General features: G+C 41.7%; 2 protein-coding genes across 3 annotated transcripts in view; one reads left to right on the top strand and one right to left on the bottom strand.

Moving 5' to 3' along the window:
• The window catches only part of LOC135698958 (serine proteinase stubble), a 667,696-nt gene that overhangs the window by 510,497 nt on the left and 129,315 nt on the right, over positions 1-27,884 (bottom strand). The window lies entirely within an intron of this gene.
• On the top strand, positions 220-24,592 carry LOC135698948 (probable pseudouridine-5'-phosphatase). Of its 2 annotated transcripts, none has more exons than XM_065219097.1 (5): positions 220-356; positions 13,575-13,707; positions 23,581-23,799; positions 23,949-24,181; positions 24,242-24,592. In XM_065219097.1, the coding sequence occupies exons 2-5, from the start codon at positions 13,596-13,598 to the stop codon at positions 24,416-24,418; spliced, it is 741 nt and encodes a 246-aa protein (XP_065075169.1). In that variant the 5' UTR covers positions 220-356; positions 13,575-13,595; the 3' UTR covers positions 24,419-24,592. The 2 variants fall into 2 exon arrangements, with proteins under 2 accessions (XP_065075169.1, XP_065075168.1); XM_065219096.1 differs by lacking the exon at positions 23,581-23,799 and adding an exon at positions 23,294-23,512 and having other exon boundaries at positions 226-356.

The following is a 27,884-nucleotide window of genomic DNA, read 5'->3' as shown; positions in this document are numbered from 1 at the left end:
AAGTAAATAATTGATAATTTGAAGAGAATTCCTCAATCAATTGTTGACGAAGAGCCACCCTAGGAGAAAAACGATCCATGCATCCATCAGGCAAAACGTCAAATGAGTTTGACAAAAAGCGACAAACAATGTTGTTGTCTTCTTTGCACGTCTGTCATTTTTCCCGGTCAACACAGTTTCGCCTGCGTCTGTGTAAAAATTGGCGACGAGGTGTGTGCCTCCGTGTGTTAACAACTTCGAGTGGTACATACATCTAAATAGTATTCCCGAGCAATTCAACGCTTATTGCAAAAACTGACTGTCGTCTCTGGAGCACTATTGTATTGTTATATTTCGGAAGAATCCAGCAGCAAGAGGTAATTGCTTCAAAAGAGTTGATCCCACACTTGCCTCTCAGCCAGTGTTTTGTTATGTAAGCGAAATCGGAATTGGTGCAAATTCCCTTGTGTCGTTGTGAATGCTGATTAATTGATTGTGTATGAGGCGTTGATGGCCCCGTCTCTAGTAATGGTCCGCTCGTATGACTAGTAGTTAATGTCCGATTTATCCTGCTGGTCGCAAGGTTGTTCTTTATTTTCATGTAAAACATTGCAAGCGGGTGAGACAAGTTTTTGTTGTCTGTTTACTTCATTCCCCACCTATGGAGGTTGTTGTCATTCCAATGCAAAATCCGCAATAATCCTTCATTTGAGTTTAAAACAAGACCGTGACAAGCGTTGCCAGAAAGGACAGATGGGATATGTGTTAGAGGAAGTCAGTTTTGAATTGTTTGATTATTTGAACATGTTGATTATCCTCAAAATTTTGTACTCTTTGAATTCTTCTCGAAGTTTTTTTTTCGGAATTCTGCTCAGAATGACTTGGGACTCTCCTTGGAACGTCATCCATTTCCAAGATGTTTAACAATGTTTTGAAGTCCGGAAGATTTCTTTTTTATATAGCGACTTAATTTGAGTTTTCAAATGGGGATTACATTTGAACTCGTGAAATTTAGCGTTAGAAGCATGGTTGTTTTCCACTCCGACGGGCCTGCCCAGTCCGGACACTTGAATTTATTCTAGTCAGATAGTTTTGAGAACGGATATGGTCAAAATTTCAGCCAATTTGTTTTATGATGATTTATGATGAAAAGCAGTTTCAAGAAGGGTACTAAAAGGAGGCGTTTTATTTAAATTTGCTCAAACTTCATACAGGCTTGTATACGGCGACATAGTGAGGGTTTGCTGTGCTCTTGGAAAATTATGATAACGACGCATAATTGATTAAATCATGCGTAAGGTTTCAAAATCGAGGTGGGCAAGTTTTTGGATTCTCAATATTTATTTACGTCTGGGATTTTAAAGTTAAGCTAAGCTAAGAGATATCAATTTTTCAACATAGGACTACGTCTGTGATTTCTTTATGGGGGTATACTTTGTGAAAACCAAAAATGGAGCATGGAACAAAATTATGATAGATTTTGAACGTTAATAATTCAGCTGCCCCTGGACCAATTTCAATTATTTTATCACCAATCGATCAAAAATATTGCTACGCATCTGCTAAATTTAAGACTTTATTCTTTTTCCAAATGTCACTATTGAATGATAATTGATAATTGCTATGATAATTAAAATAATAACCGATTGCCTGCTAAAAGCGATTTCCCTAATACAGATTTCAAAGGTGAATTCCATCCGGTCTCACCAAACGGTGTTTATTCAATCACTGCGTGGTGAGTGGTGGTGTTCTCCAGTACTCAACGAAAGACTGCCTGCAAGCAGCATGAGCATCCATAGAAGGAGGAAGAAGCCACACCGCTATAGACGAGTGAGAGACGGGTGAACTTTTGTTCATCTACTGAAGCAAAATTGACACAAAAGCGGGGCTCTGTTAACTATAAATGAACACATGAATAATGCTCGCGTAACATTTGAAAAGGGCCCATCAACTTTTGTAAACAATTTTCTAGGTCCTTTTCACGAGAACCGAAGTACGCCCACGCAAACCAAGAGCACTATAGGAAAGGGGAGAATTTTCCCTACCCGATGGTGTTGTTGGTTTGCGTGGGTGTATTCGGTTCGCGCGAAAAAGGCTCTACAAGTTTTGTGAACTAAAGTTGATAGGCACGTTTCAAATGTTACGTGAGTATTATTCATGTGTTCATTTTTAGTAAACAGGGCCCCGCTGCTGTGTCACTTTTTGTAGAGAGAGTGAACTCATTCCATCCGTGCACTCGTCTATTGATAGAAATCAGTAGCTGTTCGTGAGTCGCTGTGGGCCATCTATGTCGAGCGCGTCATACTAAAGAGTATAAACAGAGAGAACCTCACTCAAATTCCTATTCCTACACAAAACACAAGCTTCTGCTGCAATTAACAAATAAGATTTATTATATAAGACCACGTAGTCCTACGTCACCATTACGTGCAACCCTATAGGGCTGTCCCTTGTAGTTTTTTTTTCTATGTCTGATTTCTCGAAAAAAATCAAATGTAAAAGATCCCAATTGATTCCAAAGGCCCAAACGCAATGTGAACGGAAGCGGAACGGAAACGGAAAGTTTGGCAGTTGTCAAAAATGACATCAAGAAGCCTAACCAATGTTGATTTGGTTCTAACTAGTTTTCAATCGGACTAGTAGGCTTACTCAGATTGGGCTTTTCCGCTTCCGCTTTCATTGCGCTTGGGCCTTAACACTACAGATTTTTTTAAGTACCTTTTACCCGCGCTCTTCTAATAACCCTTTTATATCGTTCTATACTATCCTTCAAAACTTGAAACTTTGCCCCAAATACCACTCTGTTTTGACGCTTCGTTTTAAAGATATTGAATCAAATACAATTTTTTATACTTTTGATCCGTGACCAATTTTTGTGTTCTTTTAGAACTGATGTAATTTTTGTATACAGTCAACTCTCCCTAACTCGATCTCACTCTAACTCGATATACTCGATAGAAATCCAGGCTACTTTGGCCACGTTCCCCATACATTTATAACATTTACCTCCAAAACTCGATGTTCTCCCTAACTCGATGATCAGGGAATCCTGAGGATCTCAGGGATGCAGTTTTCGGAAATTCCATCTCTGATGTTCTTGAAGCTACCCGGAAGCTCGCGCAATTCGCATGAAGTTCATCACCTGAAGATTTTCCCTGAAGATTATTGTCCCTGAAGATTGTCCCTGAAAATGTCTGGACCTGTTTAAAGTTCCCAAAAAATATATGAAGTTTTCAAAATTTCTCAGGAGTTGTATGGACGTTCCTATAATTCCAGGAACTCTCAAAGTTTCTCGAAATTTTCCTGGAATTAATAGAGCTGTCATGAATTAATCAAAACCAACCCTTATCTTTCAACATACCCGACATGCTGTCCTGAAGTTATTGGGACTCTGGACCTAAGTTGTCTGAGATTCTTGGAATTTCTTTAAAGTATTCAAGTTTTTCTCAAGTTCTGTGGACTTCGCTGAAGTCTATCCGAGCTTCTGTGAAGTTTCCGGATTTTTTCACAAGTTTTTTTTTAACTTCTCTGATGATCTCTGGAATATCTTTAATTTTTGAGACTCCTTGATATTTATCGCTAATTTATATATCTGATGCTACCAGAACTTTCCTGGAATTCATTGAACTACTTTGAAATTTTCTGAACTGCCTCAAAGTTCACGTTACTTTCCTTAAAATATTTGAACTCAATTGAAGTTTTGGAAGGTTTTGATTGCTTCTTGAAATCCGATCTTAAAACTTCCCCGTGGTTCTGGTTCTGGACGTCCTTTAAGTTCTCTTAACTACTCTGATGTTTTCGGAACTTCCTTTAAATTCATGGAATTAACATTCAATTGTCAGAACTTCTTGAAGGCTCTCGCAATTAAAAAAAAAGAGCTATGTTAATGAAACTAACATAATGTTTTCAAAATCTTCTTGAAATTTTCGGAACTTCATTAAAGATTTCGCGATTTTTTTCTGTTAGCACTACCAACTTCCTTGACCTTTTCTGGGCATTTTATTTAGAACATCTGTAAAGTTCCTGCCATTTTCTATTTAAATCCTCAAAATGTTCATGAATGTTTAGGAATTTCACTTAAATTTATACATTATTTCGGTTGTTCATAGAACTGCCCTGAAGTTATCAGAACTTTCTAGAAGCTCTCGCACAAAGAAAGCAAAGATCTTTAAACTTACCACAATTTTTTTTTTTGAAGATCCTGTAAAGTTCCTGAAATGTTTTTTTTTGTAATTATTGCAACTATCATGAAGTTCTGTAATCTGGAAGTTTATGGAACTGCCCTGACGTACTCAGAACTTACCCTTTAGGATCTTTAAACTTCTCCATAGTTCTGGACTTTCTTTAGTTCTTTAACTAATCATGTTTTTTATGAAATCGTTTACCAGCTTGCATACAATATTTCTAATTTAAGCGATATTGCGCTTAAATTTAGACGAAATATCGTGTAAATTTACGCCAAATCTAGCGTTAATTTTATGTGCGCTATATCTCGCAGAAATTTACATGAATTTTTTAAACGGTGTAGTTGGAGATGCTTAACGCGGAACCACAGACAAACAGACATAACGCTTAGATGAAAATTCTTCAAAAAATATAGTCAAGCTTATTTTGCATGCACACTAGCATCCTCTCATTCCACTGCGTCCTAGCAAGAAGTACGGTCGACTTAGTTCGCGCTCCGCTATTTTGGAAGTTTTCTCGCTATTCGCTTGATTTAAATTGTCAGTTTTTTCTCGCTTAGAGTTCCCAGCTAAATAATTAACTAAAAGTGAGTTTTTTTTCTGAGAAGAAAGTGTGTTTTCGGCATCATCGGAAGGAAAATTGTTTTTACGATTGCCAATTCGCCAACCATTTTGCGCACCATCGGTGCGTGGTAACGCATACCTGCACACGGATCATCGTCATCGAGTGTCAGCATCTGCCTCCGCATTTACACCGCTCATCTATCATCGTGTGTTCAGCTGAGTGCCGACCCTCACATAAGCACACACCAACGAAGACCGCCCGCACACGCTGATCGAAGATCATCCACGCTGCGCGTCGCTCCGCTGCTGCCGTTTAAACGCTCGGTGGTAGTAGTATAGGATTATCAGATAAGTTTTTGTTCTTGTTTCTCTCTTTCACCCACAGTTAAATTTTAAGTTTGTGTTCTGTGTTTGTAGTTTTTTTTTTGTGTATTGTGTCCGAGTGATTATCGTTTCAGTGGTAGAGCGTTTTTCGCTCCCACTAGTACGGCAAAATGGACATTTTGTCGCAAGACGAAATGGACGTTTTGTCGATGACACCCCTTTGCCACGCGATGGCAAGAAGGGTCGAAAACGTACGTCATCTCTCCCTGGTTCATCGTCTCAGTCTGGCAAAGGACAGGCTCAGATAAACCCCCGATCGCGAGCCTATCCAGATGACTCGACTGGCCCATGGGTTGTCTACTTTCAGCCCAGAAACAAACCTTTGAATGTAATGCAAATTACTAATGATCTGACGAAGCGATACTCGGCCGTGACTGAAATCACGAAGGTTAGGCACAATAAACTTCGTGTCTCCGTCTCTAACCTGAAGCAGGCTAACGAGATTGCTGCCTCCCAGCTCTTCACGCTCGAGTACAGAGTTTACATCCCAGCTCGTGATGTGGAGATCGAAGGTGTGGTCACCGAAGCGAGTCTGACCCCCGAGATCTTGGAGAAGCAGGCGGTTGGCCGTTTCAAGAACCGTTTGCTTCCTCCGGTGAAGATACTGGATGTCCAAAAACTGGGCTCAGTATCTGTCAGCGAGGGTAAAAAGAGTTTTACCCCCACAGACTCGTTCCGTGTGACCTTTTCTGGTTCAGCCCTTCCTCACTACATCGAGCTGGGAAAACTTCGACTACCTGTGCGTTTGTTCGTTCCCCGGGTCATGAACTGCCAAAACTGTAAGCAGTTGGGACATACGGCCTCCCACTGTGGCAGCAAGGCACGCTGTTCCAAATGCGGAGAGAAGTATGGGGATGACACCTGTGCAGCTACCGCACCAAAATGCGTGTAATGTAAGGGAACTCCTCATGGTATCTCGTCATGCCCGGTGTACAAACAACGCGGGGAGAAATTACAACGCTCACTTAAGGAACGTTCCCGGCAGTCTTTTGCAGAAATGCTGAAGACGGCCACGCCATCGACCAACGACAAAAATCCCTTTTCTCTTTTGTCAGATGACGAGACTGACTCTGACTTGGCTGAGGAGGGAACTTCTTTCTGTTTTTCAGCACGGAAACGAAAACGCATCCGTTCGCGGAAAGTTGAGAATGAAGAACCCCAAATCAGCTTGCCCAAATCAAGGAGTGGTGGAAAAAAGGAAGTTTCTACTCCTCCTGGATTCAGAAGAACTGACTATACCCAGGATTTTCCACCTCTCCCGGGGACATCCAAAACCCCTGATGTCCCATTTTTAAGAACAGAAGCCCCTTCTTCATCTGGGTTGTTCTCATTTGATAAAATTGTGGACGATATTCTCAAGTACCTGATCCTCTCAAAAGCATTGTTCTGGCAATGCTTCCTACTGTGAAGACCCTCTTGAAGCAATTGACATTGAAGTGGCCCCTCATTGCAGCAATCATTTCCTTCGATGGATAATTTTCCAAACGAGGTCGGGGATTTGATCACAATTCTACAGTGGAATTGTCGAAGTCTTATTCCTAAATTAGACTCTTTTAAGTTTTTAGTTCACAATAATCATTGTGATGCATTTGCTCTTTGTGAAACATGGCTCTCTTCAGATATAGATCTTCCTTTTTATGATTTTAACATTATTCGACTGGATCGTGAGGATTCGCGTGGAGGAGGGGTACTTTTGGGGATCAAAAAGTGCCATTCTTTCTATAGAGTGAATCTTCCACAATTTACAGGTATTGAAGTTGTCGCATGTCAGGCTATTTTTAAAGGTAAGAGCCTTTGTATTGCTTCTGTTTATATTCCTCCTAGAGCCGTTGTTAATCGAAAACAACTTTCAGATATATGTTCGGTACTTCCTGCTCCACGGTTGATCATGGGAGATTTCAATTCCCACGGTACAGGCTGGGGGGAACTGTATGATGACAACCGTTCTACTTTGATATATGACCTCTGTGATAACTTCAATATGACAATTCTTAACAATGGAGAAGTAACACGTTTGGCTGGACCATCTTCGAATGGAAGTAAATTAGACCTCACACTTTGCTCTAACTCATTATCGTTGGATTGCACGTGGAATGTGATCCAGGATCCCCACGATAGTGATCACTTGCCGATCAAAATTTCGATTGCCAGTGGGTTCAATCCGTCGGAACCCGTTAACGTCGCGTACGACCTCACCCGTAATATCGATTGGACAACGTTCAAGACCGCGATAGAGGAAGCCGTGTCGTCGGTAGAAGGGCTTCCACCGTTGGAGGAATATAACTTCCTCTCCAATCTGATCTTGGACAGCGCGCTTCGAGCTCAAACTCGGCCGGTTCCTGGAACGTCTTTCCGTAGGAAACCTCCTTCCCCTTGGTGGGACCACCAATGCACTGAGGTTTATCGTAAAAAGTCCGACGCGTTTAAGCTTTTCCGGAAACGTGGAACACCCGGGTATTTCGAAGCGTACTCGGCTCTTGAACGCGAACTCAAGAGCCTCATCAAAGCCAAGAAACGCGGATACTGGCGGCAATTCGTGGACGGATTATCGCGCGAAACGTCGATGAATACGCTTTGGAACGCGGCGCGAAGGATGCGTAACCGGTCTTCGAACAACGAGAGCGAGGAGTACTCAGATCGTTGGATTCTCAAGTTCGCGCGAAAAGTATGTCCTGATTCCGTGCCGGCACAGATGATTCCTCGCGAAACGACGAATTCTGTAGACGAGATCAGCCAGCCTTTTTCAATGCTGGAACTCTCACTCGCGCTCCTTTCGTGCGGCAATTCGGCTCCGGGGGCTGATAGAATCAAGTTCAACTTGTTGAAGAACCTCCCAGACATCGCTAAGAGGCGCATGTTGAACTTGTTTTGTCAGTTCCTGGAGCTCAATATTGTTCCGGATGATTGGAGGCAAGTGAGAGTTATAGCCATTAAAAAGCCTGGAAAACCCGCTTCAGATCATAACTCGTATCGTCCCATCGCGATGTTATCGTGCATTCGAAAATTGTTGGAGAAAATGATCCTTTTTCGCCTCGACAAATGGGTTGAGACGAACCACCTACTCTCAGATACTCAATTTGGATTCCGTAGGGGCAAGGGAACGAACGACTGTCTCGCGTTGCTTTCCACTGAAATTCAGTTGGCTTTTGCTAATAAAGAGCAAATGGCTTCTGTCTTCTTGGATATTAAGGGGGCTTTTGATTCAGTATCGGTTGAAGTCCTTTCAGACAAACTCCACGCTTGTGGCCTTTCTCCATTAATAAATAACTTTTTGTACAATTTGCTGTCAGAGAAACATATGAGCTTTTCTCATGGAAACTCTACAGCTTCTCGATTTAGTTACATGGGTCTCCCCCAGGGCTCATGTTTAAGCCCCCTTTTGTATAATTTCTACGTCAGAGAAATTGACAATTGTCTAAGTGACAACTGCACGTTGAGACAACTTGCAGATGACGGCGTAGTGTCTATGACAGGGCCCAAAGGGGTCGACCTGCAAGGACCCTTACAGGATACCTTAGACAATTTGTCTACTTGGGCTATTCAGCTAGGTATCGAATTCTCCACGGAGAAAACTGAGTTGGTCGTTTTTTCTAGGAAGCATAGCCCAGCACAACCAAAGCTTCAACTTTTGGGTAAACCGATCACTCATTCTATGTCCTTCAAATATCTTGGGGTCTGGTTCGATTCAAAATGCACCTGGAGATCCCACATTGAGTATCTGAGACGAAAATGCCAACAAAGGATCAATTTTCTCCGAACAATTACCGGAACGTGGTGGGGAGCCCATCCGCAAGATCTTCTAACGTTGTACCGGACAACGATTTTATCGGTTTTAGAATACGGTAGTTTTTGTTTCCAGTCGGCGGCTAAAACTCACATCATCAAACTGGAACGTATCCAGTATCGCTGTCTTCGTATCGCGTTAGGATGCATGCACTCGACTCATACGATGAGTCTCGAAGTGTTGGCGGGCATGTTGCCACTATCGGATCGGTTCTCGGAATTGTCCCTCAGGCTCCTCACCCGTTGCGAAGTTATGAACCCACTGGTAATCGAAAACTTTGAAAAGCTTCTTGAGCTGAACCCTCAAACTCGTTTTATGTCATTGTACTACGTGTACATAACACAGGATGTCAGCCCTTCACAGCATAATCCTCATCGTGTATGCTTCTCCGACTTCGGCAATTCAGTTAGTTTTGATTTATCTATGACGCGGGAGATTCATGGGATCCCAGAACATCATCGTTCCATGATTGTTCCGTCAATTTACGCTGCAAAGTTTGGCCAAGTTGATTCCGCAAGATCGTTCTTCACAGATGGATCACTAATAGAGCCGTCCGCTGGTTTTGGTATTTTTAACGAATTTCATAGCGCCTCTCGAATGCTTCAAGCTCCTTGTTCCGTATATGTTGCTGAGCTGGCGGCAATACATTATACGCTAGAAACGATCGCCTCACTTGCACCAGATCATTATTTTATTTTTACGGATAGTCTCAGCTCTGTCGAGGCTATTCGCTCTATGAGGCCGGTAAAGCACTCCTCGTATTTTCTCATGAAAATACGAGAGCTTTTAAGTGCTTTATCTTTAAGATCTTTTGTCATCACCTTTGCATGGGTCCCATCTCATTGCTCGATTCCGGGCAATGAGATGGCTGACTCACTTGCTAAGGTGGGCGCTATGGAAGGCGATATTTACGATCGACAAATCGCCTACGATGAATTTTTCTTCATTTATCGTCAACAGTCACTCGTCAGCTGGCAGAATAAGTGGAGTGAAGGGAGTTTGGGACGATGGCTATATTCGATCATCCCTAAGGTGTCGAAGAGTTCTTGGTTCAAGGGGTTGGATGTGGGTCGAGACTTCATTCGTATGATGTCTCGCCTCATGTCCAATCACTATTCGTTAAACGCTCACTTGTTCCGTGTTGGGCTGAAGGACAGCAATCTCTGTGAATGTGGACAAGGTTACCAGGACGCTGATCACATCCTTTGGTCTTGTGCGGAGTATCGTGGAGTCAGATCACATTTTTATGATTCCCTTCGGGCTCGAGGTAGACAACCTAATGTTCCAGTTCGGGATATTTTGGCTAGACGCGATCTGGAGTTTATGAAACTCATATATGTTTACTTTAAGAATATTAACATTAGATTGTAAGTTTTATTAACCTTGTGTTTAGTTTGTATTTTGTACGTGTGGGTTTTTTTATGTTTGTTTTCAAGATGAATAGAAATTAGTTCATGTTTTAGGATTAATTAAATATTTGTATCGTAAACCACATTTCAAACCTCCCTTTCCCTTTTCCCATCCAAAAAAAATTGTAAATCCCCACTAACCTCGAGACAACCGCGAGTATCCGGTCCAGCTCCTTTAACTTTAAATATATAAGAAATCAATAATGTATAACAAAAATGATAACTCGGCTCTGTAAAGTTTATTCGATTGAGCCTGTACAAATAAAGTAATTAACAAAAAAAAAAACTAGCATCCTCTATCATGCACATTTCCAAGCATTGTTTTGCAACCGGAACATCCCCCGTTCATGCATTTTTTTCACTAGTTGCTTTGGAATTGCAAAAATTAACTAATTCCAACTGAACATTGCATTAGATCGAAGACAACAAATCAAGAAGACTGGCAACTTTGCCAGAATCCAAGCGACAGATACAGTAGCGCTGCACTTGAGTGAAGGTGGAAGCAACGCATAGACAAATGAGCAAATACACAAACCCTTCTTCTGAGGATGTAATCTTTGCTATCAAATTCGTTCGAAGCATTTACCTTTGAGCAGCAGATGACGCGATTGTACCTGTCTCATAGCGTTTGTATGAGAAAATTGAAGAGTTGCCAGTCTTCTTGATTTGTTGTCTTCGATTAGGTTCTAAATAAAATTGATCGATTCTCTTCGTCGACTTTCTATTTCGTTAATAACTTGAGCACATAACCATTTCTTGTTGTGTTTGTCGTATTAGAAGCTCGATAAAAGCTTCTTTTATCGATCGGTGTGCTGAAAATACCTAGGAATGTCTTTACATGGCCGTGGAAATACAAAGAGAAAGACGTCGGAGATAATCTGTCAATGTTACTTAGGGCCTAATGCAATGTTTAGCTTTAATTCTCGTTTTTATCACAAGGCTAACTCTTTCGACTGAAGTGTAATAAAGAATATCCGTCAAAAAGTTCCGAAAACATTTTTTGATACAAAACAAGATCAAAATCTAGAGAAAATTCATAGGCCCCTAGGCCTCGGTAAACTTGAATTAATCAACTCTTTATTCATCAGAACAACACTATCTGAATGAACCAGGGGAAGCTCATAAGTTTTGACAGGCGCACCGGCGCAACTATCGGAGAGATTCACAACTGACAAGAGAGTGAGAGCGGGCTTTTGCGCTCTCTTTCTCTATTACTCTCTTTGCCTGCAATCAGATATCCAAGTGCACAGCGAGAAATGCACACTCTGGGCACCCATACATCACAAATGTTCTTCTAATTTAAACTCACACATTCAAACCGGTCTGCAAGTATTATAACGTCCAAAGCGTACCAGACTGCTGTAAATATTTTGTCAAAAATCGACTTTCTGAAACTTGGTGAAATTTCGGAAGTTGAACATTTTTGTTGATGCCGAATCACTAAAAATGCATGAAACGTCGAGATCTAGTGTTAGGTATCTGTAAAAAAAACTCTTTTGTCAACAATTGACTTTCTGGGACTTACTTTTTTTCGTGAAATTTCGGAGAAAACCTAAGTCCCTAAAAATATATTTATCACAAAAAAAAACGAGTTAACACTAGTACTCGAAGTTTCATTAATATTTAGTTCATTTGGCATCAAAAAACAATTGTCGCACAGAAAAAAAAGTTGTTGAATATTACATCCAAACTGCTGCAACCAGGTCAATCCATCGGTTGTGTAATATAACGTTGTACGATGTACATCGATTTTGCGAACAAAATTACATCCATTGATGTACTATTGTATCTGCTTTTTGCTATTACATCATTATTTCATACATTAGCTTGAATTACATTGATCGATATTACTTTTTTTTTTGCTGTGCGGTTTCCGAAATACCATTTATCCCCTTGGGAGATCTTTCAGACGAAAAAAATTCACACTTTGACGATTTTGCGCCACCCCAAATCATGACAGATTGACCCCGATTTTTGCACATAGTGTGGCAATACACACTTTGTATGTTGTCGGTTTGAAAAATTCGATTATAATTTTCTTTTCCTCCGGTGTTGCCAACGAAAAAGGCCAATAAACGGCACGTGCCAAAATCAGACCGTTTAAACAACAAAACACTATACACGGTTAGAAAAAAGTACCCAAAAGTAAGTTCTTTTCACTCATCTCGGCACTATAGTGCAGGAACCCAAAAATAGGTAAAGCGGGTCAAAATAGTTTTCATTTACTTGTGTGCAATTCGTATGGAATTTTCCACTAGCTTTCAACGCAAAAGTAAGTTAGTTGTACCCAACAGTAGGTAAATATTATTATACTCAACGTTGGGTTCCCACACGTTACTACCCCTGTTGGGTGGTTTTGCTCCTCCGTTTTTGACAACATTAGAAGGAGAAAAGGAGACAAACTAGTCAAAAGTAGGTAAAAGTGAACTGGCCGTTGGGTACTTTTTTCTTACCGTGTACACTGTATATAAATACAAACTATCATGCGTTCTCTTTGTAAATAGCGTATTTATGGATAAGTCTAGCAAATCAAGTGTGTACGGTTACTTGCTACAAGCAATAATTATTGTAAATTCCAGCAGTAATCCTGAAATTTTAACTAGCTATCATGATGAAATCTAATAGATTTTTTTGCAACCCACTATTATTCATTTGCCTGGCAACGGGTCGAATCCATATTACTGTGTTCATATTACTCAGAGGGTCGGTACAATGTTTCAAATTCCCACGACCCGTGTCAACAAGGCAAGTAACGGTATAGCAACAAAGCAAGCTTGTTGAATAGCATTGACTGGCAGCGGCCAGATGCTTTTGTCCTCAATCATTCCCACATTTTCATATTATTATCCTATTTGTGCATCGACGACGATGACGACGTTCTCATAGACTCGGAGAAGGTAAATAAGGTCCGGGCAGCATGCGATCAGCGCCGGATCAGCCCCTTTAAATGGAGACGCACGCGCTTCCATTATATTCAGTCGCAATGAACTTGGCGGAAGTCAACAACATTCAAATCAGCGTAGGCACCGGCGACGCCAGAGATCCTTCGTCCACCGGCAGCGTGTCTACTAAACCATATGGCCTACTGTGTGCGCGCGCTCTCTCGCTGCTATTTACAAATGTGGTGACGTTTGATGACGAATTCGCTCGGTTTGTCATTGTTGTCCTACTCTGCATCCAGTAATAATGCCTTTACGGGTGTGTAGTGAGTGAGTGATTACCAACTAACTTTGTTTCACTCTTCTCCCTATCTGGCTATATACTTCATAGTAGTAGCAGCTCCTAGCGAAGATGAGTCGACTCTTCAGTACTAGTTCGGTTCTCGGCGCGGGTGGAAGCAAAATGGCTGGCAACTTCCGGAAGGTTACGCACTGCATCTTCGACATGGATGGGCTGCTGCTTGGTAAGTGATATTTTGTTTGATTAATTTTACTTTTAAATTGGCTATGTTGCATTTTCCCGTTATTGCACCTGGTGGATTGTACGGAACAGTAGTGCCTTCCTCGAGCGAAAATCTCATGCATGACCTATCATTTCCCCCAGCTTCTTGCTTATATTTCCTTATTTTAAACGGTGAAGTATTAAACGGCAGCGATAATCAATCAACTATTGATCCAACAGCTGACTTACATACATTTCATGCCAGTGCAAAATGGAAAACTCCTCCCACTCTGAGTGGATGCATGCTTGTTTCTGTTGACCTTGGCATATCGCGTGCACCCATCATCGGAGGATGCATCGTTGCATCGCGGTTATTGGGTGCGATGCGAGTGAGAACGCAAAAAATAAAATAAAAATGTGACAAACAGCGTGGTCCGTCTTCTTTTCTTATGTGTGTGCAACGTAAGGTAAATAGCAAACATATTGATAAGAAAGCACGCGATTTGTAGTTGGTTGTTGGTGCGGTTGTAGGATAAGTACGTCCGTACCGGTGGCGAAGAGGAAGTGGATGATGCAAATTATTGTGATCGTGTTGTAATGGATGGTGATTAAGTGCTAACTAGACTAGTGGATCAGTGGTTTCCAGGATACGGGTGGTGGGCCACTCGAAAAGTTCGTAGAATTCAAAGAACGAAATGTAGAAACATCCCGTTCTTCTGCTTCCTATTGACTTTTACGTTCCATCTGTAAATCTGCTGTTGTGAGCTGAATACTTACTGGCTAGGCTATCGTTAGTAGTACTTCCATTTCCCTGCCATTTTTGACGACCCGGGAATCGAAAAATAGCTGATGGTTCTTCCCTGGAATAGGGGAATATTTTTGTTCAGTGCTCAGATCAATAATAAGATTAATTTTTGATCAAATTTCATCAGATCACTTTTTAGCTTCTGTAGAACGATCAGTGTAGTAACAAATGGTTTTAAATTTATGCCGAAATTATGGACATTATCCCTATGTTAACTGCTGAACGTTTATATACACAGAGATTATCTTAGTGAGGTCATCATTTTTTTTACTGGTTGACCCAGAAAACAGATGTACAGTGAACCAGAAAATAACGGTCACACGCAAATTAGATGAACAATGTTAACATATTATCATCAAATCATGTTGCAGTCTGTATGCATTCAAATTTTTTTTTCGATTTGAATTTTTGTAGAATTTATTTTAGTTTACTAAGTTTTTCTGACTTACCCTGAAATCAAATATATTATAGGCAAAATGGCTCTAATGTACCGTGCCAGCACCATATTTGACGCGTCCCTAGTGATGAAGCACTCGTCTAATTTTCATCGCATTTCGATTTTGACAAGATATTTTTTTAAACTTTGTAACACCATCATCCCTAGAGCACAGGAACTAATATTTGCAGAAGTAAAATTTCAAAATAAACATAGAAAATAGTCGAACATTATTGAGTGCGTTGATTTAGGAACCGCTTCGAATATGGTGCCTCCACGGTAGGCCTAAGAATTAGACCCATCGATACAAATCTCATGCTCTTCAATTTTTCTTAGAACAATGCGCTGTGGGCAATGTTGGAAATTTTTGGTTGCTAGCGAAAAAAATGGCAAAAAATAGATTCCTTCGAAATTTATGTAAGGGTCCAATATTAGGGGCCCTTATGGACACTAACCCTATTATCATTATTATAATTTCGTCGCTTATTATTATCAACATTTATTGAAGATAAGTTGATTATTATTTCAACAATATCAATTTATATTTTTTGTATCTAGTAACTAATCGTTTTGAGATTACATTAATGGTATTGTTACTGATTACTTTATCTTCTTCTGAGTTGACGCGTTATTAAGACTTAATCATAATTAGCTTTTAATAGATAGGGGAAATGTCGGGCCCCTTATTTGGGCCCATACATAAATTCAGCAATCGACTAAATTTTCAATTGCGACCAAAAATATCCATAAGTACCGTTCCAATGACGCGTCTACTACACAGTTAAAAATAGTTGTGTAAGTAGTGTATCATACAAGTTTACATTATAGATCGCGTAAATTTATGAGACATGTCATGGAATATTCTATATATTGTATGCAACTGTCCATCTTGCAAGCAAAATTTCTTGCAAGTTGCTACAGTGATGGCCATTAAAATAGAACAATAGGCCAATTTTCATACAAACTAGCCAACTTTGGCATATTGCACCTATGTTTTTTTATGATCAATTGAGGTGAACTTGACACAAAACTACAAATATGTTGAATTTTGCGTGTACGTTATATCAAATTATTGGAAGCGCTTGCCGGAAATTGACGGGCTGGTAGAAAATGGCCAATAAAATAGCACAATTTATAATTCGAAATATCCGAAGTCTATTATTTCGGAAATTTCGAATTATAAATGGTGGCCCTGACATTTTCAGAATACTTGTTTTTTATTTGTTAAGATAAACAGCTTCACTAAAGACGTCAAGTCGCTAAAATGGCAGAGAGAAAAGTTTGATTTTAGCGCCATCTCTGCGGATGAATTTCGAACCATACGTCTATATCTTGAGGCAAGAGTGCAAGACAGCTTCCGATCATGAGTAAAATCGAAGTTATTTTTGAGTAACTCTGAGTAACTCGCGTTGCTCAACACATAGCAACCGATACTGTCAAGCAAAACAAATTTACGTAAATATTTCGACAACATTTTAAACGATGCGCTTGCAATGTTTACCGGGACGATCTTTCGGCAATTGCTCTTTCGTATTGCACGTGTACGAGAAGAACTGCAAGCTGCCCCCTCAAAATCGATGGAAGATATTTATGGTGACCTTACGGAACAGTCATAGCTTTTTTGCTTTACTGCCATGCCGATGACGTTCGAGTACTGCAAACATTAGCAACCGCATAGTACGGATTCTGATGGACAATCCCAAGGAGGATCCATGACAGTCCCAAGGGGAATTCTGTACAATCCCTGGGAGGATTCCAGTCAATCACAGAGGGGATTTATGACAGTCTCAGTAGAGAGTCCGAACAAGCCTAGGGTGGATTTCAGACAATCCCAGTGCGGCATCCCAACAGTATCAAAGGGGACTTCGGTCAATCCAAAGAGGGCATATGGACTATCCCAGGGGAGATTCCGGACAATCCCAGGTAGCATTTCAGTCAATATTGAAGGGGATTCATGGCAGTTCAGGGGGGTTGCAAACAATCCACTCAATCTAAAGGGGGATTCTGGACAATCCCAGTATGAACAAATGAGATGTGGTGGTTCTTGCATCCCTTCGAAGATCGCTAATTGACCAACTTCATATAAATTTCAGAATAGAATGAAGCTGACCTGAACTAACCAATTTGGACCTTGGATGAACAGCTAAATAAAAGGCCACATTCAACAATGATCCTTTTGTGCTACAACAAAACACCAGGCGATGAAAATTCAATCCGTTCCTGTTCACCCTTTTTCAACCCGTGTCTATTGATGTATCAAGGGAAACAACGGACGTTTCTGGAGAGTTGGCCCTAACTCTGACTTTTTCTAGCTAAATATTCTCAGAGATTTATATTCCCCTTGCGTTATAAAAGCTTGTAAAGACAATTTTGCTAATCACCGTACACCGTATTTATTAATAACTAGCTGAGTGTGCCCAGTCTTGCTCGTTTATGCGCCGATTAAAAAAAAAGCATGCTATATTGTACGTAGCCACCCCCCCCCCTATTATCTAAGGGGCTACCCCCTATGATTATCTCCTTATATCCCCACACTCGCCCCCACATGCCTAATTTGGTTCCATTTGCTTGATTAGTTCTCGAGTTATGTATGCAGAAATTTCTGTTTCATTTGTATGGGAGCCCCCCCTTACAGAAGGGGGAGGGGTCTCGAACCATCATAAGAACCTTCCACGGCCCCAAAAACCCCTGTATACAAATTTTCACGCCAATCGGTTCAGTCTATAAGGGTCAGACAGACAGACAGACAGACAGACAGACAGACAGACAGACAGACAGACAGACAGACAGACAGACAGACAGACAGACAGACAGACAGACAGACAGACAGACAGACAGACAGACAGACAGACAGACAGACAGACAGACAGACAGACAGACAGACAGACAGACAGACAGACAGACAGACAGACAGACAGACAGACAGACAGACAGACAGACAGACAGACAGACAGACAGACAGACAGACAGACAGACAGACAGACAGACAGACAGACAGACAGACAGACAGACAGACAGACAGACAGACAGACAGACAGACAGACAGACAGACAGACAGACAGACAGACAGACAGACAGACAGACAGACAGACAGACAGACAGACAGACAGACAGACAGACAGACAGACAGACAGACAGACAGACAGACAGACAGACAGACAGACAGACAGACAGACAGACAGACAGACAGACAGACAGACAGACAGACAGACAGACAGACAGACAGACAGACAGACAGACAGACAGACAGACAGACAGACAGACAGACAGACAGACAGACAGACAGACAGACAGACAGACAGACAGACAGACAGACAGACAGACAGACAGACAGACAGACAGACAGACAGACAGACAGACAGACAGACAGACAGACAGACAGACAGACAGACAGACAGACAGACAGACAGACAGACAGACAGACAGACAGACAGACAGACAGACAGACAGACAGACAGACAGACAGACAGACAGACAGACAGACAGACAGACAGACAGACAGACAGACAGACAGACAGACAGACAGACAGACAGACAGACAGACAGACAGACAGACAGACAGACAGACAGACAGACAGACAGACAGACAGACAGACAGACAGACAGACAGACAGACAGACAGACAGACAGACAGACAGACAGACAGACAGACAGACAGACAGACAGACAGACAGACAGACAGACAGACAGACAGACAGACAGACAGACAGACAGACAGACAGACAGACAGACAGACAGACAGACAGACAGACAGACAGACAGACAGACAGACAGACAGACAGACAGACAGACAGACAGACAGACAGACAGACAGACAGACAGACAGACAGACAGACAGACAGACAGACAGACAGACAGACAGACAGACAGACAGACAGACAGACAGACAGACAGACAGACAGACAGACAGACAGACAGACAGACAGACAGACAGACAGACAGACAGACAGACAGACAGACAGACAGACAGACAGACAGACAGACAGACAGACAGACAGACAGACAGACAGACAGACAGACAGACAGACAGACAGACAGACAGACAGACAGACAGACAGACAGACAGACAGACAGACAGACAGACAGACAGACAGACAGACAGACAGACAGACAGACAGACAGACAGACAGACAGACAGACAGACAGACAGACAGACAGACAGACAGACAGACAGACAGACAGACAGACAGACAGACAGACAGACAGACAGACAGACAGACAGACAGACAGACAGACAGACAGACAGACAGACAGACAGACAGACAGACAGACAGACAGACAGACAGACAGACAGACAGACAGACAGACAGACAGACAGACAGACAGACAGACAGACAGACAGACAGACAGACAGACAGACAGACAGACAGACAGACAGACAGACAGACAGACAGACAGACAGACAGACAGACAGACAGACAGACAGACAGACAGACAGACAGACAGACAGACAGACAGACAGACAGACAGACAGACAGACAGACAGACAGACAGACAGACAGACAGACAGACAGACAGACAGACAGACAGACAGACAGACAGACAGACAGACAGACAGACAGACAGACAGACAGACAGACAGACAGACAGACAGACAGACAGACAGACAGACAGACAGACAGACAGACAGACAGACAGACAGACAGACAGACAGACAGACAGACAGACAGACAGACAGACAGACAGACAGACAGACAGACAGACAGACAGACAGACAGACAGACAGACAGACACCAGTTGCTTTGTTGTTTTTCAGCCGACCGATTTCCTCCTCAACTTCTTGAAGATCAGGGGCCGGTAGCCTGTCGTCTTCTGCGCGTGCTCCAAGGTATGTTGCCGTGCCACCTTCGTGTTCTGCTGCTTCACCGTTGAGGTGTACAGATTTTCCATCGCCTCGCGATCTCGGTCTTCCTGCTGACGCTTCTTCCTTCGGAAAACCGAGTTTTGTCTGTTCCGCGTTTGTCTGTATCGCTCCACATTCAATCTCGTGCGGTGTTGCAGCATTCTCGCCCGTGCTGCATTCTTCTCCTCTACTAACAGTTTGCATTCGCCGTCAAACCAGTCATTTCTTCGGTCCGGGATTGCAGTACCTAGTGCCGCTGCAGCAGTACTACCTATGGCGGAACGGATTTCCCTCCAGCAGTACTACCTATGGCGGAACGGATTTCCCTCCAGCCATCTTCAAGAGAAGCTGCGCCAAGCTACTCTTCCGTGGGTAGTGCAACTTCCAGCTCCTGCGCGTAGTCCTGGGCAACTCCGGCGTCCCGTAGTTGCTCAATGTTGGGTCGCGGCGTTCGACTTCGACGTGTGTTATGCACCATTGAGAGTTTTGAGCGCATGCATACTGCAACTAGGTAGTGGTCCGAATCTATGTTCGCACTGCGGTACATGCGGACGTTGATAATGTCGTGTTGGTCAGGTGATCTCCAGGTGGCTTTGTGCATATCCTTGCGGGGGAAAAAGGTACTTCGAACTACCATTCCTCGAGAGGCTGCAAAGTTCACGCATCGTTGGCCGTTGTCGTTCGATACGGCATGCAGGCTGTTTGGCCCGATTGCCGGTCTATACATTGGCTCCCGTTCTACCTGAGCGTTCATGTCGCCGATGACGATTTTGACGTCCCGTTGCGAACAGCCGTCGTACACCTGCTCCAGCTGCGCATAGAACGCTTCTTTCTCGTCGTCGGGTCTCCCTTCGTATGGGCAGTGCACGTTGATGATGCTGTAGTTGAAGAAACGGCCCTTAATCCTCAACTTGCACATCCTCGCGTTGATCGGCTGCCAACCAATCACGCGTTGGCGCATCTTACCCAGCACTACAAAGCCGGTTCCCAGCTCGTTGGTGGTGCCACAGCTCTGGTAGAAAGTAGCCGCTCGATGCCCGCTTTTCCATACCTTTTGTCCCGTTCAGCAAAGTTCCTGCAGTGCTACGACTTCGAAGTTGAGTGGTTGAAGTTCGTCATAGATTAACCTATCGCAACCCGGGAAGCCGAGCGATTTGCAGTTCCATGTTCCGAGTTTCCAATCGTAGCCCTTATTTCGTCGCGTAGGTCTGTGCCGATTGTTCCGATCCGTATTTCTTTCTTCAGTATTTGCAACTTTGATTTTTTTTTTCCAGGGCGGCTTGTTGGGCCTGCCCTAACCCCCTGTCTCGCCGGGGGACCATCGTGCACAGCTCTGTTTAGAGTCCCACGCTGGCACTAGGACGGTGATCAGCCGCTCCTAACATGGAGAACAGACGCCGTTTTGAGCCGCACCTCCATGGTGGACAGACGCTCGGGTTTGGTGAAGCATTTCCTCTATCACCGTACTATGGTTACCGCGCCAGTGTTCGCGTCGCACCTCTTCACTTTGCTATTGCCGGACTGGCAACATTGCCCAGGCTACGCCACCCAGCTGTGTCCATGTTTTAGCTGGTAGTCTTTTGTTATCATATACTCGGGGAAGCGTGAAGTAGGATGTCAGAAGAATGTTCAAAGTTAAATGAAATTTAGCGGCGCCGGTGGTGTAGTGGTAAGCGTGATTACCTCTCACCCCAGCAGGCCAGGGTTCAATCCCAGTAAAGCCGTTGGTGCCCGGTTCATTCAGTTGATGGGTCGATAGGGTAGGGTCCAGGTGTGGGAGCTGCCTTCCTGGCGTCGGTAGCATTGGTGCTCAGCACGGAAAACAAGATCGACGGAATACAAACCAAAGGAAAAAAAAAATGAAATTCAATCGCCCATAGTTCAAGTTAAAGGTCTGCTTTTTGTGAATTGCCATATTTTTCGCTGATATAATAAAACATGCTAGCTTCATTGCAACAGATTTTAACTTGAACAAATTATCAATTAATTTACTATTATTTATCAAATATTTACATGGAAATTGCCCTTCGTAACTTCGACTGCCATTTTCTCAATGCCTACTTTCTCCATGTGGGACTGATATGGGATTATAGGCAGTACGACACCGTAAGGAAAGCTGGAAGATACTTCCGGAGAAAGTTAAAAAACTTTTGGGGAAAATGGATAGAAATTTCCTTATTGGCGAAGAATGTGATTATGACAAATCGCCTATAGTGGATTTTTCTCTATTTATCGTCAGCAGTCGCTCGTTAGCTGGCAACATCAATGGAGTGACGGGAGCTTGGGACGATGGCTACATTCAATTATCCCTAAGGTGTCGAAGTTTGCATGGTTCAAAGGGTTGGACTTGGGTCGAGACTTCATACGCGTGATGTCTCGTCTCATGTCCAATCACTATTGTCTAAACGCTCACTTGTTCCGCGTGGGGTTGGGAGACAGCAATCTCTGTGAATGTGGACAAGGTTACCAGGACGCTGATCACATCCTTTGGTCTTGTACGGAGTATCTTGGAATCAGATCACATTTTTATGATTTCCTTCGGGCTCGAGGTTGACAACCTAATGTTCCAGTTCGGGATATCTTGGCTAGACGCGATCTGGAGTTTATGAAACTCATCTATGTTTACTTTAAGAATATTAACCTTAGATTGTAAGTTTGATTAACCTTGTGTTTAGTTTGTATGTTTGTTTGCAATATAATTTCATGTTTTAGGATTAATTAAATATTTGTATCGTAAACCACATTTCAAACCTCCTTCTTCGCTTTTCCCATCCAAAAAATTGTAAATCTCCACTAACCTCGAGACAACCGCGAGTACTCGGTCCAGTTCCTTTAACTTTAAATAAATTAATAACATTGATGCATCCAATTTCACGAGTTAAATTACGAGCGCTGTAAAGTAAATTGTACGGGGTTGTTGGAAAACTGATTTAAGGGGGGTGTGCCGAAGAGAAGTGACATATGCCGAAATGGTGCCGCACACTATTTAATTGAATTTACAAAATTCTAATGGACTGAATGAAACAGTCGAACTCGAAACAATATAAAATCAAGAAATCCGCAACTTCCTGACAAAGCTGGTCGTATCGTGATTATTATTTAGCAGTAGAGTTTCGTTCTAATTTGGCTTGTGATTTTTTTTTCCTTTAAAGGCTTCCTTATTTTTCTCACGATTTTCATATTCAATTGGACCTTATCTTGAGATTAGAAAAAAATCGTCGATTTGATATGCAATGTGTGCTTGTTACCTACCTAATATTCACCACCCCGGCACTCATCAATTCATGTGCACCCTTCAGATGTTATCAGATGGTTTTCTTCATTTTGCTATGTAGTGGACGCACCTAACGGACCTATACGCCATTCGAATCACGCAAATTGCACGTGAAAATCTGCCCTGAACCAAATTACCCTCCTCCAAGATATAAGTGTTGTCCCTCATTCATCCATCATTCGTATTGCTTGTACAAATCTCTCCCCCCCCGCGTTATCGCTATACAACTGTCATACCATCGGCCGGGCAGACACCGAGAACCTCTACACGGAAGTGACGCAGTGCATCGCCGAACCGTACGGGAAAGTGTACACCTGGGAAATCAAGCAGACCATCATGGGCCTGCAGCGGGAAGCGGCCGCCGCTGCCATCGTCAAGGCCCTGGATCTGCCGATCACTCCGGAAGAGTACGTTGAAATTTCGACCGAGAAAATCAACCAGCTGATGGGAAACTGCAAAATGATGCCAGGTACGACGCGGCCACCGAACCGACCGAGCTAATCGGATTTTCTTTTCTTTTCTCCTTCTTTTCCACAGATACAGAGAAAATCTACGAGAACATTTTACGGGATCTGATCAAATCGTACAACTCGACCTACCCGTGGGCCACCCGCATGAAGGTCATGGGTACGACCGAGCAGAGAACCGTATCGATCATAGTCAATGACCTGAAGCTGTCCTGTACAGTGGATGAGTTCTTGAAAAAGTTCCGTGAGAAACAGTTAGTGGATCTCGCCGGCGCTCCTCTTATGAGAGGTACTGGATCGGGGACATGGAAACCTGTGTCCTGATTTTACGAGTATTGATTTTCTCTGTGTTATTGCTAGAATGATTTTCTTTTGTACCGATGCTTGTAGGCATCCAAATTACTGACTGCTTCCAATTTCCCCTATCGCAATCAATAGGTGCCGAACGTCTGATCAAACACCTGAAACAGAACAACATTCCCATCGCAGTGGCCACCAGTTCCGGAGCGGATTCCGTTGAGGTGAAAACCGAAAAGCACCAAGAAGTATTCGATCTCTTCCACCACAAAGTGATGGGCTCGTCAGATGCAGAGGTGAAAGAGGGAAAACCGGCACCGGATATATTCTTGGTGGCCGCATCGCGCTTCCCCGATAATCCGAAACCGGAACAGGTTTGTAGCTTAGATTTCCTATTTTCATTCAATAACGATTCATCTCCTTAATCCAAACAGTGCCTTGTGTTTGAGGATGCCCCGAACGGTGTGACGGCGGGAGTGTCCGCTGGAATGCAGGTCGTCATGGTCCCGGATCCACACATAGAGGAAGAACAACGGAAGCACGCCACCGTTGTGTTGAATTCGCTGGAGGAGTTTAAACCGGAGCTCTTTGGACTGCCCGCCTTCGAATAGGAAGGATCCTTTAGGTTAGCTGATTTAGGAAGTAGACAAAAGCGGTCACGTTGCTAGTGTATAACGCTACAGCGGTGAATTTTAACGCAGATGATCTGTCGCTATTTTTTCACAAAAAAAAAGAAGAAATATTTGCAGAAGATGCAGGTGATATATTTTGATCCTATCAAGGAACGGATCGGTTGTCGGCGTTTCAATGGAAAGAATGCCCCCATTGGGATAGCTGCTTGAATATCTATGCTCTATTATAGGTGGGAATCGCTTTGGGGATGAGGTGTGGCGAATTGCGATAGCGTCGGTGAGGTGTCTTGGTTGATAGATTGTCCATTGTTGCATATCAGTCCCATATTTGTTTGATTTTCTATGTATACGGGACAGTTATGCGATTGTAAGCTGTACACCTGAAGATTGATGGCTCAGAACACTCAAATAATTCAATTCATAGTTTGACAACACATTTTGTTTTGTATTAATTGCATTTGAACTTAAATTAAAACAAGTATGTATTCCTTTCCAAACTGAACCAATATGACATTTTCCTGTTATGTGGAAGTTTAATAAATTTGCGCTATAAGAAAATCAAATGAAATCGATATGATTGAAAATCTATCAGGACAATTTTATATGAATATCTGATACATTTCCAATGCTGATAGGTAACTTTTTTATGATCTTCTGATCTGATGAATATTGCAGTAGATTTTTTTTTTCAATTTCAATACTCTCTTCTGGAAACCCTTATCTTATGGGCCAATAACAAGTAAAGATTATAAGTATCATTGTTGTAAGTAGTATTTAGTTCGACTAACAATCATGTTCAATGAGTGTACGATAACATCGTTGAATTTTTTTTTTTCAATAATGTTTGCAGAACAATAATATAATATGGATTTTATTGGGAGCGATATTCATCCCAAAAACCATGCCAAAACAAATGTTTGCTGTTGGATTCCTTAAAAGGCAAATCTATATGACTATCTAATGATTGGCATGGATCTATCAACAATCTACAAACTTCAAAAATTGTCGGAAGCTATTCCAATGCGATATAAATGTTTTCCTATAGTGCAAACTTAAATGACTGTCCAATACTTTCTACATGTCTGTTTACACGCGAAACATCAACAAATGTCAAAAATCGTTAAAAGCGACTCCAATAAAATATACATGACTGTCATATAAGATATATCTTTTAGTGAGCAATATTCATCACGAAAACAGGTTTGTTTTACTAGATTTGCTTATACTGCCTATAACCGCATATCAGTCCCATATGGATTTTCGTTAATTTCGAGATAACAACGATATCCACTATCAATTGGCATCTACTTTCATATTATGTGATAAAACTATGGACTTAGATCATGAAAAATATGAAAACAACATCAAGTCAGTTTGTCCCATCAAGCAAAGTAATCGCATATCAGTCCCATCCTGAAATTCAATCGTCCATAGTTCAAGTTAAAGTTCTGCTTTTCGAATTGCCATATTTTTCGTTGATATAACAGAACATGCAAGCTTCATTGTGACAGATTTTAACTTGAAAAAAATATCAATAAATTTACTATGATTTTTCAAATATTTACATGAGAATTGCACTTCGTAACTTCGACTGCCATTTTCTCAATGCCTACTTTTTCCATATGGGACTGATATGCGATTATAGGCAGTATAGTGCAAACTTATATGAATTTCCATTAGTTTCTACAGATGTCCGTTCCCACCCATGACATATAAACAGGGTTTCACTATAAAATATATCAGACAATATTCATCCATCTTACCCATCGCTAACCACGTCAGAAGCAAGGGAATGTCATGTGCTAAGTATGTGAAATTACGATAGAAATCATTCCATATCGCAGTTTTAGTTTTTAACTGATAATCCAACGGAATCTATCAATCATCACATAGAATGAATAAATCTTCTGACATTGCTGTGTTATAAAATGGATCCAATAAAACCGTACATGTCGATTTGTTTCAGTGCATGTGCTTGTTGAAAAAATACAAGGTTTGACCACCGACAAACCGACATGAATGGCAAAAACGATAAAATTTCTAACCAAAGAACACTACTGACATCTGGCTCCCTGTTCGCGGAAAATATTTAGCATGCAAAAGTTATGAATTGGTTCGTGTCTGATCTATTCTGGACAAATTATTTTTATCTAGATCAATAAATCCTAGGGGTTTGACCAACTGCAAATCTCACCAAACTGTGGTGAGATTGAGTTTAATGATTTTTGCTTTACACCCGAACGCAACCGAATCTTCCATAACGCCTTGCAGCAGTCTCTTCGTGTCTGCCATCGGTGAAGATTAAAAAGAGATAGCAAACTATGCTTTCTCTTTCTAAGAAAACGATGTGCAACGGAATCATGTTTGTGTCGAGTCAACTCTCAGCTTGATTTTTGCATGCTGTGAATAGTCTCGCAATATCGAAGGAGCTTGTTAAATCAGTACCAAGCATGATATTTTGATCCAATATCACGCGTGATATTGAGAGCGTATAAGACCGGAAAAATATTATTTGATTGATGATTTTGCCAACACTGCTCATATTCTTGAAAACGTAGTTAACTCATAGACTGAGTAAAACTTTACGTGATTTAAGAGGAATTTGTTTTCTATTATGAGCAACATCTCGATTTCATATTATTATTAGTACACGGAAAAACGTTTTCATGTAGTTTCCATTGGGAATGCGCATTACATTTTTTCCATTAACAGAACCAATGATATCTATCTGAATTTCATATAACAGTCATGTGATCACATGAGTTCTATATGATAAATCACTTAAATTTAATTTGACATATACGGTTCATGTGATTTTGTGGCGCAATTCCCAATTATGATATCACATGAAGGTTATGTGAAATTCTAATGAATATTTTCCATTGAATATTTGATTTATTCTTTGAGTGTATACTTCTAGAATGAGTATATTTTTCGTCGATTTTTGTCATATTCATAAAGATTTATGAGGCTCGGAAAATTTTACTCAGTCTACAAGTAAACTACGTTTTCTAGAGTTTGAGTAATTTAAGCTTAAATTTGAGTCGATCTTATATGCCATGTAGTGTGGAAATCCGTTACTTACTTAGTACTGGTTCTTTTGCACGCCAGCAGCGGGGGCGAGGTGGGGACGAGCACATCTTAGTGAGAGGTTTAACTTTCCACCACCTAAATATGGAGAAATCGACAATCAAAAGATCGATTTATAAGCTTATTAATACATTTCGTGCTCAAAAAGTGTTGATGAATCAGGATCAGGCTCAATGCTGAGATTTTTCATTGTCATTGGCACACTTTCGCGTGATATTGACAATATTGTTCATCACATAGTCACTGACAGACTTGATTCTCAAAAAAACCTTCGGCAAATATCATTCATTTTTTCGTCAATGACCAAGATTCATCTGGTAACAAAAAGTGTAATTTCGTTCATTCTGTGTCACAT

Source organism: Ochlerotatus camptorhynchus, unplaced genomic scaffold, assembly GCF_037179485.1.
Source record: "Ochlerotatus camptorhynchus isolate MF236.1 unplaced genomic scaffold, CSIRO-AGI_Acam_v1.1 ptg000099l, whole genome shotgun sequence".
Classification (NCBI taxonomy): Eukaryota; Metazoa; Arthropoda; class Insecta; order Diptera; family Culicidae; genus Ochlerotatus; species Ochlerotatus camptorhynchus.
This window is presented reverse-complemented; position numbering and strand designations above follow the sequence as displayed.

What these genes read in the sequence shown, in the direction of transcription:
- LOC135698948 (XM_065219097.1), top strand. Translation starts at nt 13,596, where the DNA reads ATGAGTCGACTCTTCAGTACTAGTTCGGTTCTCGGCGCGGGTGGAAGC. An exon ending in CATGGATGGGCTGCTGCTTG is followed by an intron (nt 13,708 to 23,580) that starts GTAAGTGATATT and finishes TCTTTTCCACAG; the next exon opens with ATACAGAGAAAATCTACGAG. An exon ending in ATAATCCGAAACCGGAACAG is followed by an intron (nt 24,182 to 24,241) that starts GTTTGTAGCTTA and finishes TAATCCAAACAG; the next exon opens with TGCCTTGTGTTTGAGGATGC.